Here is a 19,225-nt window from a genome sequence, read left to right on the forward strand (position 1 = left end):
CCCCCCGCCCCCGGCCTTTTTTTTTAACCTGTTGAGATTTTTAGTTGTTTTTTTGTTTTTTGTTTTTGTTTTTTACCAAATTTAGGGATTTTTAAACCTAATTTAGGTTTTCCCTGAGTCAGCTGGTTTGTGACTTCAGCTATACATAACTTAAAAAGAAAAATGTAACTTGTATTTTTTAAGATTGAGCGGTTTTATAAACTCCTAAAAGCCAGATGCTATCATAAGTCTGTAGCAAAACATTGCACTTAAATCCTAACCTGTGTTTTACTTAAAGACATAATTTTCTGTACTCTGAAATGTGTTCTCTCTTGATCACACTGCTGTTGTACTGTTCTCTTGATCAGTGCTGCTTTTTATCTCTTAGCAGCTTTGTTGAGGTATTGTGGACCGTAGAGTAAAATTTAAAGTATCCATTTTCCTGAGTTCATATATATGTGTGTGTGTGTGTGTGTATATATATATATACATATATATACATATATATATATATATATGTCCTGAAGCCATCAATAAAATCAAGACCCTGAACATATTCATCACCCCCCCAAAAGCTTCCTCAGTGTTTTTCTTTTAAACAAAAGCAAGTCATCTGTGCTTTGATTTTTCTTTTTTATCATTTTTTTAAAATTTAAATTTAGTCAGGTAACATATAGCATATTGTTAGTTTCAGAGGTAGAGCTAAGTGACCAATCAGTTGTATATAAACTCAGTGCTCATCACGGCATGTGCCCTCCTTTCATGCCCCTCACCCAGTTACCCCGACCCCCCACCCCAACTCCCCCAGCAACCCTCAGTTTGTTCCCTATGATTAAGACTCTCTTATGGTTTGTCTCCCTCTCTGATTTCATTGTGCTTTGGTTCAAAGGGATATGGAGAAAGTGCCTGCCTTTTAAATAGGGTCATTTTCACCAGTTTTGAAGGTGTAAATATGTACATAATCTAAAATACTTTTTAAAGCTCTGCCAGGTTTGGTTCTGTCTCCCCCTTCCTGTTTTACCAAAATAGTCCCAGTGCTTCTCTGCTCCAGTATCAGATGTTTACGACGGACGTGAATTATCACAGAATCCTGTCCCAAGAGGAGTCAAGGTTGGGTTTCATGTGGGAAAGTAAGAAGGGAAGGTTTGAAAGCAGGATGGTATTGGAGGTGGTGACTGCTCTTCAGTGTTTGACCTGCTGAAATAACCTTAGGAGTATTTGATGAGGGGGATCCCTGGGTGGCGCAGCGGTTTGGCACCTGCCTTTGGCCCAGGGCGCGATCCTGGAGGCCCGGGATCGAATCCCACGTCGGGCTCCCGGTGCATGGAGCCTGCCTGTGTCTCTGCCTGTGTCTCTGCCTCTCTCTCTCTCTCTCTCTCTCTCTCTCTCTCTGTGACTATCATAAATAAATAAAAATAAATAAATAAATAAATATATATATATATATATATATATATATATATATATATATAAAAGGAGTATTTGATGAGTAAAATGACCATGAGCCAGATAGAGTTTTTGGTCCTACCCTGAAATTTTTAAAATCGGAAGCTTTAGACATTTCTAAAAATCATAAAGGGGGGAAAAGGAAGTGCCTTAGAATTGAATTAATTTGCTTTGATTATATGTGATACAAACTAAATATTGAGAATTGCTCAGTTATTTAATCATGTACAGAGGCTGTATCTTGGAATTAATCTTCTTGCCAGTGCCTAATTGTTTCATTCCTACCAATTTAAATAAACGGTTCTGGTGTTCGAGCAGACTCAGGAGGAATTCTAATTTTAGTTGAGATGACAGGACAGATGGGAGCTAGTAACTGGCAGCTTCCTCTTGCTTCTCCATCACCCTGTCTCTCCACACCTGTCTTTCAAAGACGAAGATGTGTCCTTTCCTGAGACTGTTCTCTGGTCTAGAAGACATACCATAGGCCAGGCCTCCCCTCCCCATCCTTCTTGTGTAGTTGGCAGCCTGCTGGGCATGGGAGCCAGACCAGTGTGCGCAGTGGGGGTTGATTGCTAACCTGCTGGGTTGCTTTTACGGGGATTAACAATTAGCCGCTGGTTAAGGGAATCTCGGGATTCTCATCCTACCACATGAACTGTGTCATTTTGGACATGTTAAAATCTACCCATGCAGCAGTCTCCACATCTGTAAGAGAAAGATAATAAACTCATCTCACTGAGTTTTGTATAAGGTTTGATAAGATAAGGCCTGTAAAGTCCTGATGGAGTGCTTGGTACTCTGGAAGTGATGGTCACTAATTATTGTGCTGGTTGTCATGGTTTTTATTGTTGTTGTTTTTTTTTTTTTTAATATTTCGTTTTATCATTCCTTTGGCCAGCTGCTCCTTTCCCTAGAGGCAAACTTCGTTTGAATGCCAAGTCATATAATTAGTGAAAAATAATGCTCCAGAAACAGGCATCAGCCACAGCAGCAGCAAATCCTGAGAATTCTCTAGCAGAAGGCGTTCTTCTCGAGCATTCCAATGGCAGGTCCCCATAGGCTAGGCAGACCAAAACCCCATGTTGCTTATTAAGCATTTCCTGACTCACTGGCTGATACCTTTCTCAGGGTTTCACTAAGATCAACGCCTTCAACTGGGCCAAAGTGCGGAAGCTGAGCTTCAAGAGGAAGCGCTTTCTCATCAAGCTCCGCCCGGATGCGAACGTAAGTGGATGGGGGGGGTGGGGAGGCTGGAGACCAGACCAGACCACCCAGTGACCCTGGGGAGTGGAGGGGCTCTGCTAGGGCACAGGCTAGAACTGCGGCCAGCACTGTGCAGGTGTCTGAGGGTCTGTACCAGAGGCGTACCCAGATGCTCAATAGCCATGCTGTCACCTGGGTGAACAGAGCCCCTTTGGGTAGACAGCCTGACCCATGAGTTGCTAGGGCTCCAGCCTCCAGGTCACCTCCTCAAGACCCCACTCAGCATCCACCAGATCCGGGGCATACCCTTGCCCACATGGGCCTCCAGCTGGCCCCAGTTTTCATGTCCCTACTCTTGTCCCTAAACCTCTGATAGCACCACCCACTTCCTGCAGAACTCCTTGAAGATGTCGCTCACCCCAGGACCAGATCAGGGAAAGAAGGAGCATCTCCTTACCCTGCTGGAACTGGCAGTGGAGCACATGGATGATAGATCCTGATGTCTCCAAGCAGAACTTGAAGATCGTTTCTTTACCATGGAATGAAAGATGACAAATGGCCATCTAGGCTTATCGTTCAGCCACAGAACACATTAAATCAGCTTTTATGGCCAGACCTGGGAAGCAGCCACCCACTACAAGTTGTTTTTCTGTGGGAAAATGCTTTTTGAGTTCCAGAAGGCTACTTACCAACATAGAATTGCGGCACACTTGTTTGTAAGTTGGGACTGCCCAGAACTGTGAGAGCCCGCAAAATAGTTGGAATGGCTAGGAACATTCAGGACTGCGGGGAGTCCTGTTTATAAAATATGGCCACTGACATTGAGAGCATTCGGTCAGGGAATAGGAAAATGACACTATCAGCTTTCCAGAATCAACGGACATGATTTTTTTCAGCCTTGAGTGTGACACTTCATGCTCCACCAAAAGAAATGTTCATTTCTTATGTGGTCCCTGGGGCCACCTGGAGGCTTGAGCCATATGTTGCTCAACAGAGAAAAGACTGAGACCAATATGCAAAGTTGGCATGAACCTTCAGGGAGAACATAGAAGTATGTTTCAGTTATTTTCAGGAGGTAAAAAAGGGATTGTAGTATTTGGATTTTTTTTTTTTAAAGAAGGAAATGTAGGCCACATACACAAAATCTGTTTATGAATTCTGTCAAAAGAAGTGTTCTGACTTCTAAGTATTCCTGTTTTCTTTAGTTCCTTTAAGGAATTCTGGGGGAGGGAGGGAATGGTTGAGTGGTGACTGTATTTTGTCATTAGCAACAACTGTATTTTACTAAATAGGTGAATTTATGGTCCTGCTAGATAATAAAATACACAACTGAAATTTTATTGGACATATTTATTTTCTGTCCCCTTTCACATTGTTTTGCCCAGTGTCCATGGGTAATGGGGGGAAAAAAAAACCACAAAGTGGTACTTTCTCTTTTTAGAGCTCATACCAGGACACCTTGGAATTTCTGATGGCCAGTCGGGATTTTTGCAAGTCCTTCTGGAAAATCTGTGTTGAACATCATGCCTTTTTTAGACTTTTTGAAGAGCCCAAACCAAAGCCAAAGCCTGTTCTCTTTAGTCGAGGGTCATCGTTTCGGTTCAGGTAAGGATTCCATGTCACACCCCTGCAGTTTGCCATGGGAACATTTGTCCTGAGACCAGCTGTTTCCTGCTGCCTGTGATCACTCCTGCATGGTACAGTGGGCCGATAAGAGGAAAGCCAACTTCCAGGAGAAGCTCTGGCTGCTGGGGTGATGGCGTGATCAGTCTGGGAGGCTCCTGGCAACCCCTCGCTTGTGTTTGAACTAACATCAGCCAAGAGACAGTCCAGTCCACCTGGCCACAACATACTCCTGACAGGACTCTCTAATTCAGAAAAGATTTTCCTTCTCTGTAGAAGCAAGTGTCTCATTAACATTTGGTGTTGCCTCCGAGAATGCTGCATAGATTTACACATCATTAGTTCACTGTCTCACTCTTTTTTTTTTTTTTTAAGATTTTTTTATTCATTTGAGAGAGAGAGTACACATAGGGGCAGAAGGAGAGGGAGAAGCAGACTCTCTGCTGAGCAGGGGGCCCTATGTGGGACTCCGTCACAGGACCTGGAGATCATGACCTGAGCTGAAGGCAGATGCTTAACCATCTGAGCCACCCAGGCACCCCTCACTCCTTCTTTTAGCAAACATTTGAGTGTCTTCTGCATATCAAGGCCTAGTCTAGGTGCTGGGGATTCACAGCAAACAGAATTATCCCTGCCTCCTCGAAGCATACAGACTTTCCCAATGGTTGCTTAATAAGTAAACACAGAATTATTAAGTGGTATAGTCATTTGAACACTTGCTGTTTTAGAAGGGAAATACCAAGAGATGAAATGGACACACAGAGTTTCTCTTAGAGCTGCTCTAATTCCTGACTTGCTGAGAAAGCCCACAAATCTCCCAGTCATGGAAGGAGAGGGGGAGGTAAAGAATGGGATGTCTTGTGTTTAAATGAGAATGCCTTGCTGTCTTCTCTTCCCTCTCATCTTCTCCCTTTTAGCGGTCGGACTCAGAAGCAGGTTCTCGACTACGTGAAAGAAGGAGGACATAAGAAAGTACAGTTTGAAAGGTAAGAGAAATTTCGATACTCCTTCTGATGTGACAAGAGTCATTCTCTCTGGGTGACAGTGCATTCTTGCTTAATCTCTCTTCACCCAGGGTTGGTGAGTTACCAATCTAGTGCCTCATAGTAAAACTGGATCAGTTTAATGAACAGAAACATTGGAGGGCTGGGGTATGTCCTCAAGGGTGAAGTGACATGTGAACTGACCTGGAGGGCCAGGTGAGGAGGAAGAGGAGTAGGAGATGGCAGCGAGGATAAAGCACTGTAAAAATATCATCTTCTGTGAGTCCTTAAGTATTTTGGGATTTGAATCGAAAGTATTTCTATAAACTTTTAATTAAATACAGTTTGGATGAGAAGCAGCAGGATTTATTACTGTCGTTAGTGAATGCTTATAGCTCTTGCTATGTTTCCACACACTCTGCATACATTAACTCAGAGTCTTCATACCAGCTCCATGAGGTTGGTGCTCTCCTATTGCTTTTTTTTTTTTTTTAAGATTTTTATGCATTTATTTGAGAGAGAGACCACAAATGGGGGCCAGGGGAGAGGGAGAGAAGCAGACTCCCCACTGAACATACAGCCTCATCCCAGGACCCTGAGATCATGACCTGAACTCAAGAGTCAGACGCTTAACCCACTGAGCCATGCAGGCAACCTTCTCCTATTCGCTTTTTTTAAAAGATGAGGCACTGCAGCTCAAAGAGATTAAATTACTAGCATCTCAGAGCTAGCAAGTGGCCCCTGGTCAACCGGGTCCAAAGCCCCCTGCCCTGACCATGGCTCTGTTGCCCCAAAGGGAGAAGCAGAGAATCTAGGGACAAAGATAAAAGGGTAAACAGATCATGATGAGATGGTGCACTACAGGCTGTTTAGTGCATGTGGATTTTTTCTTTTCAACATTTTTCTTTTTTACATTTTAATACATCCTAAAAATACAATATAACACAGAGAACACAACAAACATCCACATTTTTTTTTGTTTCTGAGTTATTTTCCCCTTTTTTGTGTGTAACTACTTGTGACAGATGTAGCTACACCCCCCCCCCTTAACCAACAACCCTCTTTGCTATTTCCCTCTCCCCTCCCAGAGGCAACCACTGCCAGCTTCATGTTACTTCTGTTGTGCATATTTATGCATCTGAAGAAAATGTGCAGTATTTCTCCGGGGTGTGCTTTTTCATTTAACTAGTAGCTCACCGTACATAATTCTGCATCTTGCGTTTTAAACCCTACCCTGGGGCAGCCTGGTTGGCTCAACCACTACCTCCAGCCCAGGGCATGATCCTGGAGACCCGAGATTGAGTCCCACATCGGGCTCCCTGCGTGGAGCCCGCTTCTCCGGAGAACTCTGCCTCTCTCTCTGCCTCTCTCTCTCTCTCCCTCTCTCTCTTTCTCTGTGTCTCATGAATAAATAAATAAAATCTTAAAAAAAAAAAAAGTCCTTTAAAAAAAATAAAAATAAACCCTACCCTGATTTGGGGATTGGTGTTGGTATTTTAGGATATTATGAAAGTATTACATTTTATGTATCTGATTCTCTGGTGATAAACATTCAGAGTACTCGGTGTTTTGTTTTGCTTTTGCTGAAATGAACTTATGGCTGTGACCATCCTTGTCTGTTTGGAGTATTTGGAAGAAAAGCTGAATGAATGTACATTTGCATGTAATTTCTCTGTATTTATATGATTTTGTTTGAGTACCTGAAAAGTTTCTAATGCTTGTTCACTGAGGAAGAGGAGGACACTGTAAAGTCAGGGAAAAGATGGAGAGGTGCTAGTGGCATGAAATACAATTTTCCTTCTGCTACTGGGACTGTAAATTCATTCATGGGGGCAGACCTTCTCTGAACTCACCACTATGAAAGAGTTAGCTGATGAGTAGGGATTGCGTCTATTCTAGAATTGATCTAGGAAATCATCACCCACAATACATGAATTGATACTGTATTGTCAGACCAGAACTTGCAATTCAGTGTTATCCTTGGGCCCAGTCACCTCTCCCTCCCAGGGACTTTTCCAGAACTAGAAAGATAGTGAACAGTGGCTGGAGCTCCTGACCACTTGTACCATTGAACAGGACTAGGGGCTTGCAGAGAATTTTTTCAGAATTTAAGTAACCCCTGAACCCTACAAGTAGTATAAAGAGAATGACTCTCTCTTCAGGGAGCAGCCATACACACTACTTGAGATGCCTTCATATTGAGGAAGTGCATAAGGCTGTTATTTTTCATTTAAAAAAACAATAACAGCAGCTTACCTAACTTTGGCTATCTTCTGTGATTTCTTCCAGGAAACACAGCAAGATTCAGTCCATCAGAAGCCTGGCTACACCGCCTACAGAGCCGAATTCAGAAGTGCCAAAACAAGTCAGTAAATGCTGATCAACTATTATAATTGTCAGGGGAGGGTTGTTACCAAACTTTCTCTGCTAAGTACTGGGTTTCATAGTATGCTTCTGAGGTATTTGCCCTTCATCTCTGGGGTTCTTTTTGTAGAGGAGAATATAGCTATATGCCCTGGCTTTGAGCACCCCAGCCTATGCTCCATGAGCCCCAGAGTGGGTCCTTTTTTAGCTGACTTTGTGTCCTCTGTCCCATGCGTTTGCCATGAAGTTTGCTCTGTTGGCCTGAACTCAGCTTACGAGTGGAACCACCCACGGAGCCAATAGAGCGGAGTCCACCCTCCCCCTACACGGGGGTGGTTGTGTGAAGACACCAGGCCCTCCTTTGCACCTGATGGGTGTAGCTCCCATTCACGGCCAAGGTCAGAACCCTTTGTTGGCACCAGACTGGGTGGTGAGTTCCCAGGACTCATGTTACAGGGCAGTGACCGCAGCTGGCAACCAGAGACATTATCACTCTTGCCCTGAGGTTGGTGAGAGCTCATTTTCTGGATGTGTTTTCGGGGTTTTCTCCATGAGAGAATACCAACTTTGTTGGGGAAGGACATGAAGCAGAGTCCCTTTGTGCATCCAAAAAGAGTGCCTAACCTGTCTGCTCTTCCCCCGAGAAGTACAAAGAAGCTTTTGTCTTTTGTCTGAAATCCATGTTAACTCGCCTTGGGGGGTAGGGGTGGGGTGGGGTTGGGGTGGGGTGGGGGGAGGGTTCCGGTCCACAATGTTTTTTCCACGTCTCCCTGCCCACCCTTTCTTGGGCAGCCCCCTGCGGGTTGCAAGGACTCTAAGAAACGTTGGCAACCCCCTAGGGGCCTGCAGGCCCCAGGGAGCAGACGCAGCGCCCCACCTGGGCTGCAGGAGGGCCTGCCTGGCGAGCTTCCACACCCCCCACCCCAGAGAACCTTCTGGGTGCCGACCACACGCACTCGGGGGTGCCTGCTGATTAGCCGCGTGGCGGTGCGGAGCGGATCGCCGGGAGCAGCGGCTACGTGGCCCGGAGCTTCCGCAGGGGTCCGAGAGGAGCCCCCGAGCCGGCTCTGCGCTCCCCCGCTTTGGGCCCGCGGTGACCCCCCCCCTCTCGCCCGCGCAGGCGCAGCAGCGAGCCAGCCCTCCCCCCGGAGCAGCCCCGGAGCCCGCGGGCGGCCCCCCGGGAGCCGCCCCCGCCGCCCCCGAAGAACGGCCGAGCCCCGCGCCGCCCCGGAGCCCCGCGGGCGGCGGGAAGGCGGCCGGAGCCCCGCGGGCGCCCGCCGAAGAGGAGGAGGAGGACGGGGCCGCCGCCACCGAGGACAGGAGCCCGCAGAGTAAAGCTCAGCCCCCGCAGCCGAGCACAGGTCCAGCATCCAGGGCTGCCAGAGGCAGCAGCACTTCCATTCCTTTCATTGACTGCAGTGACGTAGATAGCGAATCCGACCTGCTCAGGGAGCAAGCGTCCCAGTCACGGTCCCAAACAAATGACAACTATGAGGGTGATTTGACCAGTGGGGTTTATCTGCTCTCCCGGGATGAGAGGCAGGCGGAGGCTAGGCTCAGGGCATCCCCCCGCTCCGCGAAGTCGTCCCGCCCTCCCTCCAGAGAGTTCCTCGATGGCGATTCTGCAGACCTAACCTTCGATATGAGCGGGAGCCCCAGACTCCCCAGACATAGCTCCCTGATAGATGAGCTGTTCAGGGCCTCAGACGGCCACAGTACCCCCGGCACCCCACTGTCTCCCAGGAGCAGACGGTCGAGTCCAAATAGGAGTTGGGACAGGACTGGGTCTCAAGGCTATGTTTCTGAAAACGGGCATGACCCACGAGAGGAAAGTATGAGAGAAGAGACTCTCCCAAGCCAGGGTCCTCCTGGTCCTCCTGAGAGCCCTTCCCCGGTCCTCCAAAGGCCATACTTACGGGGTCTCCCCAGTAGGTACAATAAGTCAGAGACAGACCCGCTCATCCTCAGCCAAGTAAGTTCAACCCCAGAGCCACTGGATGGGCTTGATGGAAAGGGGAGACTGGGCAGCCTGGCTGCGTCCGAAGGTAGAGTGCTGGCTAATGGGGCACCTCTCGGGCTCCGACCTCAAAGATCCCCCCCCTGCGGTCAGGGTGTGCCAGCGGCTTGGCAGACCAGCGGGCACCCCTGCAAGTGACGGAGGGCTCCACCAGCAGCGGGACTGAATCCAGTGATTCAGACTCCGAGATGGTGGCCTCTTTGAGCCAGCCCCTCATGTTTGGCAACCCAGCAGTGCTGAGCTCCCCTTCCATGCTGAGGAGTCAGAAGCACTTGGGTGGCCTGCATGTGAGTGAGGAGGAAGAGGAGGATGAGTAGGAGGGCCGGCTTCAAGTGTTGGGAACCTTAGAGTCCTGAGTCTTGTGTTTCAGTGGAGATGATCTGTTCTAGTGACTCATTAATCTTTAGTCAATATTTACTAGGGGAAGTTTTGGACAGACGTGTTTGGATAGGGTATGGCTGGCTCTAAGATCTTTAAGAAAAATGAAACTTCACACAGTGGGCTTGCTTTCCAAAAAACAAAAATAAAAAACGTGGACAAGATAAATAGTAAGATGTAATGACAAGTTACCATGAGCCTGTTCATCTTTCTGGTTGAAGGCGAGGAAGAAATACATAATTCTGAATCTGATCATGTGTATAGTGTGTTGTATTTACGTGGAAATCTTCTGTGTGTGTTGAGTTTCTATGCAGATCACGCTTCTGTTGACTGAATGTTTGGACTGACGTAACAGTGAGATCCCAGGAAAGGTGTTGGTTTTACGTTTTCCCCCTTTAAGAGGAGGTGCTGCTTTTTTGGAGCCTCATAAAGTGAGGGATTGACATAATTCAAGACCATTTGTAAGTTGATTGCTGGTTGAGATTAAGTGTTGGTGAAATCTTAGTCAAGAATAATGAGCATTTTAATGGGAAGAATAGTCTTTCTTCTTTCCAGACTTCTTAGGAAATGATGTAAAGGATGTCAGGTGGAACTGTAATTTACGAGGGATTACTGGTTTGGTTCGGATTTGCATCAGTCGGTCAAATTGTTAGCTATGTTTTAAGAAGCTATAGCTCTGGCTGTCAGAATTTCTAATTGAAACTCAGAAATACTGTTGAGTGATGATGGGGGGTAAAATAAGACCTCGCAATAGGCACTGTTGTTCCCAGGCTGGCAAACCAAAGGGCTGCCTCTGAATCACACGCAGCCTAGAGAAAGATCCCAGTATTGCTGCCCCTAGTTTGGTTGTTATTTTCATTCTTAGTGTTCACACTTGTGTGAACAGTGTCTTCTCTTTGGAACAATGGCTTCCAGATGTTTCTGTGTGCAGGAAAAAGGTGTAAGTAGTGAGAGGTTTGATTTCTTAACTGGCCCACCTCTGCCAGTGCCTTTCACTCAGCATTCCTGCATCTGAAATCAAAGAGTCTTGTTTTAACTCGCTCATTTCTCCGCCCCAGCTGTGCAAGGGAGTCACCTGAGACATTTTAAAAAAAATCAGTGATGCCTGGGCTCTGGCCCTAGACATTTTTATCTAATTCATCTGGGGTTGCCACTTGGGTTCCCCGGATGGTTCTGCTGGGCATCCAGGGTCACTCCTCAGCCTGACACAGTTGCCTTCTAGAATCTAGTGGTATATCTTGAAACTGATAGCTAAATTTCTGGCTTGCTTGCAGAGTAAGGAAAGCATCACAAATGAAGTACTTTTGTTAATTCCTGTTGTTTGATACTTTTCAGTCTTTAGTACTTTTTTTAAAAAGATGAATTGTAGAACCAAAATTTTAGATCGTAACTACCAGATTATTGAAAAGAGTTTTAACGATGATCCATCCTGGCGTGCCACCTTGCCAACGGCCTTATTAAACTTATCTGTGTGACATGATCACAAGGGAAGAGTAATGCATGGGGAGGAAGCCGGGGAGAATTTGGCAGCCATATATAACAGCCGTACTGACTGACCTTGTGGCTCACAAATGATTATCTGTCCACATGAGTGTTGACAAGTTGATTTTGAAGACACTAAACACGTAATCCATTTCTATACAACCTTTTTTTTGTTGTTGTTTTATTTTCCTAATCATTTGATTCAGTGCATGATTGATGAATCAAACTGATTATTGGGTAGTTTGAAAGATGTTCAATGAAGCAGTGTGTTGATGTCTTGCCTTAGAGTAATATATTTAACAGAGTCACAGAATTTTTAAAATTAGAAGGGACCTTAGAGATCATCTAGGGGAAACCTTCATTTTATGGATGACAAGCCTTGTTCTGTTTAAGTCCATACAGCTACTGCATGACAAACCTAAAACTAGAACCCTGGCCCCTAGCCCTTCAGCTTTGGTCTGTGTGACATCTTGGTGCAATAGGACGTTTTTGATTAAGTACTTTAATTTTGGAGAATCTTGTTCAGATTAATAATTAAATGTGGAGACCAGCGATCATGTAGACTTAGGCAGTTACAGTCCATAATACGTAGGAAGAACTGCTTTTTTCTGTCGTGGGATTTTTGCACTTATAACATGTCCTTGCATATTTCTGTTTTGGACTTAGAAAAAGATGTCGATTTGCTGTATAAAAATTGAGTCCAATGTGAGTTAAGCAGAATCACATTTGGAATCCTGTGGTCTATTTGTGAAGGTGATTTGTTCAAATGAGTTTTCTTTTTACCTCTAATGACACAGCAGTCTGATGAAGTGTGAATGAGCAATGGGTATTCCCTTACCCAGCATACAATGTGAATCAGTAAATGTAAACCTCCAAAGCAAAACATGCTCCAGTAATTATTTTGTTTTGCTTTTTACTTAAAGGAGTGATTTTTTTTTAATCTGAAGTATTCGAAAAACAGCTGATCAATGGTAGTGTACTCAGTTCTGTATTGACAAACTCTCCCTTTTTAGGGTTGCTCATCAGTTTTTTTCTCTGGTTGGTTTTGTACCAGCCAAGTGATTCAATTTCTGCTTCTGGGCCAGTATTTATGAAAGCAGCAATCCTGATGTGATTAATGGTGCTTAACAGAGAAGGGGTATGGTTTGTTCATAAGCCACATAGCCTAAAGTGCTGAGAATATTCACTAATTGCCTCTGGTGGAGCTTGCCCTGTACTAATATTCTAAGCATGAGTGGGGGAGTAAATTTAAGCATTCTTTGAGCCCGGTGCAGCCAGATCGCAAAGGAGACATGTTCTCTGACTGTGCAGAGGTCAGGGAAAGCCCACAGCCTCCCAGCCTTTTGTGAGACTCTGGTTCCCCATGTCTTTACCTGCCTTACTATGTAGCAGAGAAGGACATGCATGGTCACAAAGTTGTACCAAGAGTGTGCAGCAAGACCAGCAGTGGGGTTGGCTGTGAAGAATAGGTAACCTGTGAATTCATTCCAGTTTCCAGAGGGTTTCCCAAGACCTGTCATCTCTTTGTCGAAGACAATAGCCAGTGTAGAGTCTCCTGAATCAATAAAGAGCCCAGATCTTCGGGTAATAGCTGCTCTATGAAATACAGTACCTTGAGGCCTTGGATAGAAGACAAACCTTCTATTAGAAGCACATCTTCCAGCCACCAGGCTACCTTGCATTAGTATCTTTTGTTAGACGGTATTTCAAAGTATGCAAATTGTAGCCCCCTTTGTGGTTGATTTTTGTTGCTGTTTATTCAGGGCAAAATAAAATGCAAGAAATTCTTTTAGCATGAAGAAGTGCATTTAATGAGTTCTGGAACTTAAAGCGAACTGCACCGCTCCTTTGACAGACATCTATATGTCATTGATGATATTTTATTAGACAGGAATTTAATTAAAGGAAGTCTGTGAGCCAGATTCTTCCCCACATATGTGACTCATATTTGGGGATTTCTCACAGATTTAGCTCAAAATTGTGCCACGTGGCCTGCCTTTAAAATGTGAATAATTCTGATTTTATTCCCAAGAATTTCTTTGAAGATTCAAACCCAGCAGTTCTTTAAAAGAAAAAAAAAAAGCAGGCCCACAAAACTCAAATATATAGCCTGAGCCTCTTTAAATTTACACCAAGTATACAGAACCCAGTCTGTCCTCTGTTGAATCAGAAACCCAACTTGCATATTAGCCCTGGAATCCTTTTGATTGTGTTGTGAAGCAGTATCTAAAAAAAGGAAAAATGAATAAGATTAAACTGTCATTTTAAATTTTGTTAAAACTTGTGCATATGCGTACAGCTTCTTTTTTCATGTCTATAATCAGTGTTCCATGCTTTCCATCAACTTTTTCCACTTAAAATGTTATTCTCTATTTAGCACAGAATAAGTTTGGTGCAGTTGTTGTCATTAGCCAGTGATTTGCCCAGCCTTAAATTAAGAAATTTGGGGGCCCTCTTCATCATTGGGTTTATTTTGAATTTATTCTATTTTAATCACTCTTTGCCTCAGCCCTTACTTTTATCAGCAAGAATTTAAAGAGCCCTCAGAATTGCATTCCTAAAAAAGGCTCTGTTTTCTGGATCTTGCCTCTGGTAGGCTGTAAACCCTCCTTCTCTGATTAGTTACGAGGTTCTTCACTCTGAGGCTGGCTGGCCTTCCTGTGGTTTCATGGGATGGGCCTATTTTATTGCAAATTTTATAAATCAAACTGCAAAAGAATCTTTCTCTGCCATCCTCGAAATAGAGTGAGTTTCTTCTGAACCTGAAAGAAGTGAATGTTTCAGAATAATCCCCTGCTGGTAGCTCTCTGATGCGTTGCACACTCAGCCACATTCACCACATCCGTGAGGGCAATATGGAAGGAGAAGTACTAGTCATAAACTTCTAGAGCAGTAAATGATGAACAAACGACTCAGGTGACATTAGAGAATTTACTGGCACCGGTTTTTCCTTGCTAGTTTAATTCCGCCTCCCTCCATTTAGTTGAGTGAAAACAATACAAGGCAATGGGGTCTGCAGCGTACATTTATGCATACCTCTAATACCACTTGCTGGTTTTTAAAATGAAGCCATGTCTTTTAGATCAAGCTAAGCGTGCCACTTAATATAGCAGTTCTCTTCTTATTAAAAAAATAATAATAATGAAAAGAAAAAACAAACTCCATGATGATTTGGCCTTGTGTTGTGGGTATCTGGTTGCCCCTTGGTTGGCCATCCTTGAACAGGGCTCCTTATTGTTTCCTTGGATAACCTAGAGATTTCCAAGTAATTCCCCTGTGAACAGAAGTTACCACTGCTCCTGTATGCCATGGTATGTTTGGGAGGTGGTAGGTGGGGAGTCTTGCTTTGACGCCCCCCCCTAAAAAAAGTACATCATTCGAAAAACCATAAATGACACTCATAGCATGAGGAACTTTTTCTTCTTTTCCAGTGGAAGCAATTAAACATCTCTTGGTGGAAGCTGGCAATGAAGTAGAAAATCTTCTTTTCCTTTCAGAATTGAATAGACTGATCTGTTGAGGATCATTTCCGGATAGACTGAAATCAGACACCTCTGCTTTACCTGGGAACAGCCCTCAGCATCTTGGCCTCTGGTATTTGAGTGTAGCTCCCAGGGGAAGGCAGCTCCTTTGTGTCTTTGTGTGGGTTCTAGATTGGGTTACTCTAGAATGTCCTGGGGTGGCTTTATAGACCTAAAGCAGGGAGAATTAATAATCAGCCGTTGACATGAGATGGCTGATCTTCAGGTGTAGCTGAGAGCCAGTTGAAGAGGTTAACTGCAAGTCTGTGCTCTTCATGCCATCATGGGGTGAGCACTGGAAGATAGGTGAGTTGGCTGCCGGGGCGGGCACAGCGGGCTCAGGATATTGAAGGGTAATTACAGATCATTGCCAAATGTGGGACAAATCAGGGGCACCAGAGGACAGAGTGAGGACTCTGTGTGCATGCACATTTAGTAAAAAGCATCAGTGATTCACTCATTCTCCTTTTGAGTAAGAGGTGGACGTGGTAGTGGTACAGGGAGTCTGCAGGTAGTGCTCTGCTTTCTTAGGAATTTGGGTTGTTACCTGGCTTTCAAATAAGATACAAGGACAGGTTCATTTTGGAGTCCTCAAGGGTGTGACTGACGTGTCATGACTCATGGACAGGCTTTCTGCCTCATGAAATTAGGCTAACAGCTCCTTCTTCCTGGGCCTCAAAGTTCCTTCATAAGAAAGCAAGAATTTGTCACTCTGCCTCTAGTGATGTACAGAAAGACCAAAGCCTTCTTTAGTGAAGCCTTCTTTAGTGGCTTCTTTAGTGAAGACCACACACCTGCTGTTCTCTCCACACACACACACCTAAATTCCCAATGGATCCAGCCCCTCGCGCTCACCCCCTTTCTACCTGGAAAGTTCCCGCGAAAACCTAACTAACCAAATTTCACAAGCTTGGGCTGTATTATTAATCCAGTTCCCTTCTGTTCTTTCTGTGTGTATATTTAATACTGTAGATAAAATATTTTATTAAAAACATCTAATACACCAAATTTTAAAATTTAGAAAAGGCTGGGGACTTCATTCTCATTTTTGTCATTTGTTCAATAAATTTGAGAAAACATTTTTCTGTTGTTTCATTGTATGCACTGTTTGTCAGCATGTACCTATCTAGGAGAAAAAAAGCTACCCCCCCCCCCGATGTTCTGTCTTTATCCTCAGAGCATGGTGTACCTTCTGTTCCGTGCATTGTTGGAGCACTGTCTGATGTCCTTTTTTTTTTTTTTTTTTAACACTGCTGAATACCAGTTTGTACTTGGAATACCTGTTTCCTCTAGAATACAGTGATCCTGTTCATGAAACACCAAGCTTTAACACAGAGACATGCTGGGGTGGTACCTTATTTCCTGAGGGTGGGGAAGAGAAAGCAAATGGAGGGCTTAACTTTTTGGATTTCATCTTCTAGGAAGCCTACACTTTGTATGGTGTGTGCATGGGGGTAAGGAGGTCTTTGGAAGTGAGCAGGATCACTGTAATTGAGGGGAGAGGTCTCATGGAAACAGAGCGTATCTGTGGCAGGAGCTTACATAGGGGAACTCAGACACCTAACCAAAGGATTGGCTTCATGTGTTGGTTGGGAGCATCAATTCAAATAGGAGTAGAGCACTTTCCATAGTTAGTATATATAAGAGAATTTAGTTGTGTGGGAGGAGGACGTTGGAAATGTAAAGAAGACCCCGCCCAGCTCTGCCTAGTTGGCTACTCACGGCCAATAAGCCATTATTAGTTTTGATGTGTCCCCAAAATGTAAGCTCTCACAGATACTGTCTGGTTTCATCTTCTCTCCATGGCCTAAGAGTGCAGCATCTCAATAAAGCATGGATTTATACCACCGGGGAAGGGTGCTGGCTTCTCCCAGTAACAATGAGCTTGGTGATTCTTTCAGCATGGAAGGCCAAACTCTTGTAACAGTGTATGCACGATATTAATATCTCTTTGTTAATCTAAACTGAAGAGGCTTTTACTTGTCCTAACAGGTATCTTGCTGTAAAAATACTGTCAATTGTAACTGTTCTTTTCCACTGATGGCTGAAGCTTTGTCCTGAGTACAAGATGGTATTTTTTCATTGGTACGAAGCACCATGTCCCCCCAACCCAAACACTGCCACCACTGCTGCCACCACCACCATATATGAACAAAGGGAAATTCTCCTTTCTCTTTTCCCCATGAGTAAGAGCACACAAGAACATTCACTCTCTTTGCGCCATTGATAGCATTTCTCTTTATTTTTCTGAAAGTTGCATTGTGGTTGCTCTTTGAGTTGCTGGATGATGAACACCAAAAGTGGATGCTTAGCTGCTTATAAAATCTTGTTTGAAGGACTTTGTTCTGAGAATAAGAAGCACATATACACATTACCCTCTACACATATTCCATTGGGGTGGGACCCAACTGAGATATCACACTAGAGTGAATCCTGTCCATTCAAGAGATTACTCATTTTCCACTCGATACTGACTTTTGATAACTGCCTTTCAAATACAGACAATCTCCAGGGAGAATTTATTGTATTCTTTTTTAGAGGGAGATAATGGATTTAAAAAGAGCCTTTTTAAAGATCCATGAAAACCTACATCTTGTAATGAATTTCCTACATGTGCCTTTGAAACATATTCTGGGTATGTAGAGATAAAATCTATATTTTAGAACCAAATACCAGGAGACAAATCATGATAGATGAGTGGCATCTAAAAGCTTGCCAGGTAACGTTCTTTAGCGGGGGATACTGAAGAATCAGCACACTGTTTAAATTGTACTTACTAAAATTTTGGAAAGAGGAATTGAGAAAGCAGTCAGCATCTAAATATATAACAAACCTGCTATGGATTACTGTTTTTAAAATGATCAGGTTTTCTAAGCACTTAGCAGGAAAAATAACTTAGCTAATTAAAACTCAGATTACCAACGTATTGACCAATTTAAAATACAGGACAGGTACAATTAAATATTCGAAATGCCATTTTCTGGTGCTTGGAAAATAGAAAGTTCTCTTTTCCCGGGCTCGTGTGCATTTGTCCTTAGGCCTTAGTACAATCAGGAGGTTACGGTGCAGCTGTGCCCAATCCCAAAAAGGGGGAAGAAAAGCATTGAGTTTGGCTGGCTGGTCATAAACCATGTTCCTGCTGTTTACGTATCTCTGACAAGGGCTGGTCAGGCAATATTGTAGTCTGGGTGATGCTGTAGAGCTTTCCCAGAGCAGCCAGGAGAGAAGAATTATGAATGTATTTTACATTAAAAATACCGACAAGCCAAGCCAGTTTTTCAGTGAGGTGATAAATTGAATCCATAAATATAGCCGTGCTAATTTGAAGTTCCATAATTGTTTGTCATGAGAATGTGTACATGTAAAAGGATTTTTAAAAGCAATTACCAGAAATGCCTCTCTTGAGAGCAGTATTCGTGATGGCATTTCCAGTACATGGGGGTGACATAAACTCAGCCCTCTTGATACGGGTTAATGGCAGGGAAGGGGGGGCGGCTATTGTGGGGGGCATGAAACCATTTGGAAGAGGTGAAGAATTTGAGAGTTACTGAATACTGAATACCTTAACAAAATGCAGGGCAATTTCTGGAAATAGGAAAAAATAATTTTTAAAAGAATCAGACTCTTCCAGACTTTCGGAGTCTAACTGATCTTTTTCTACTCTATTTAAACTTCTTTCCACCTATTGCCTTAATATCTAGGTGCTTTCTCAAAAGGTCCCCATAAATTATTTACCTAGAGCCCACTGCTGGAAGAAATTACTTTGTGTCAGTTTGTCACAGAGGGGGAAAAATGGTTAAAAAAAAAAACAAAAAACAAAACAAAACAAAAAAAAAACAGGCATTAATGAGCTTACTGAGTTAGCTTCCTCATTACTTGGGGCTGTGCCTTCAAAGCAGGTGACCAGCTGCATGATTTGAACAGGCTTGATAAGGCTATGTAGATAGTAAGTGGGCTCCTATCTTACAGAGCAACCATGCTTGTTTGTAGAATGGACTACTTCAGTGAAAACCGGTTACATGTCATTCTAATAACTGTAACCTTAGGCACCGATTTTAAGACCCAGTTCTTCACACCTGCCCAAGGATAGACACCATTTTGTAGAGACAGTTGTCACAGCACTTTGGCTCAGAATCAAAAGAGCATTTTAATTTCTCATCAAGCTGCCAAATTCTACTGACAACCCTCATCAACATATCTCATTGATTGCTGAATGGTAAATGAGCTAC

At 43.9% G+C, this 19,225-nt stretch overlaps 1 protein-coding gene across 6 annotated transcripts in view; it reads left to right on the forward strand.

The window, feature by feature from the left end:
- FARP1 (FERM, ARH/RhoGEF and pleckstrin domain protein 1) overlaps positions 1-19,225 on the forward strand; it is a 286,146-nt gene that overhangs the window by 217,018 nt on the left and 49,903 nt on the right. For all 6 annotated transcript variants that reach the window (XM_055335967.1, XM_055335961.1, XM_055335966.1 and 3 more), the window contains 5 exons: positions 2,554-2,649; positions 4,070-4,233; positions 5,169-5,237; positions 7,524-7,599; positions 8,719-8,959. In XM_055335967.1, the coding sequence (XP_055191942.1) occupies positions 2,554-2,649; positions 4,070-4,233; positions 5,169-5,237; positions 7,524-7,599; positions 8,719-8,959 (646 nt within the window). The remainder of the gene's footprint in view (positions 1-2,553; positions 2,650-4,069; positions 4,234-5,168; positions 5,238-7,523; positions 7,600-8,718; positions 8,960-19,225) is intronic.

This window comes from Nyctereutes procyonoides, unplaced genomic scaffold, assembly GCF_905146905.1.
Source record: "Nyctereutes procyonoides isolate TBG_1078 unplaced genomic scaffold, NYPRO_anot_genome, whole genome shotgun sequence".
In the NCBI taxonomy this organism is placed as follows: Eukaryota; Metazoa; Chordata; class Mammalia; order Carnivora; family Canidae; genus Nyctereutes; species Nyctereutes procyonoides.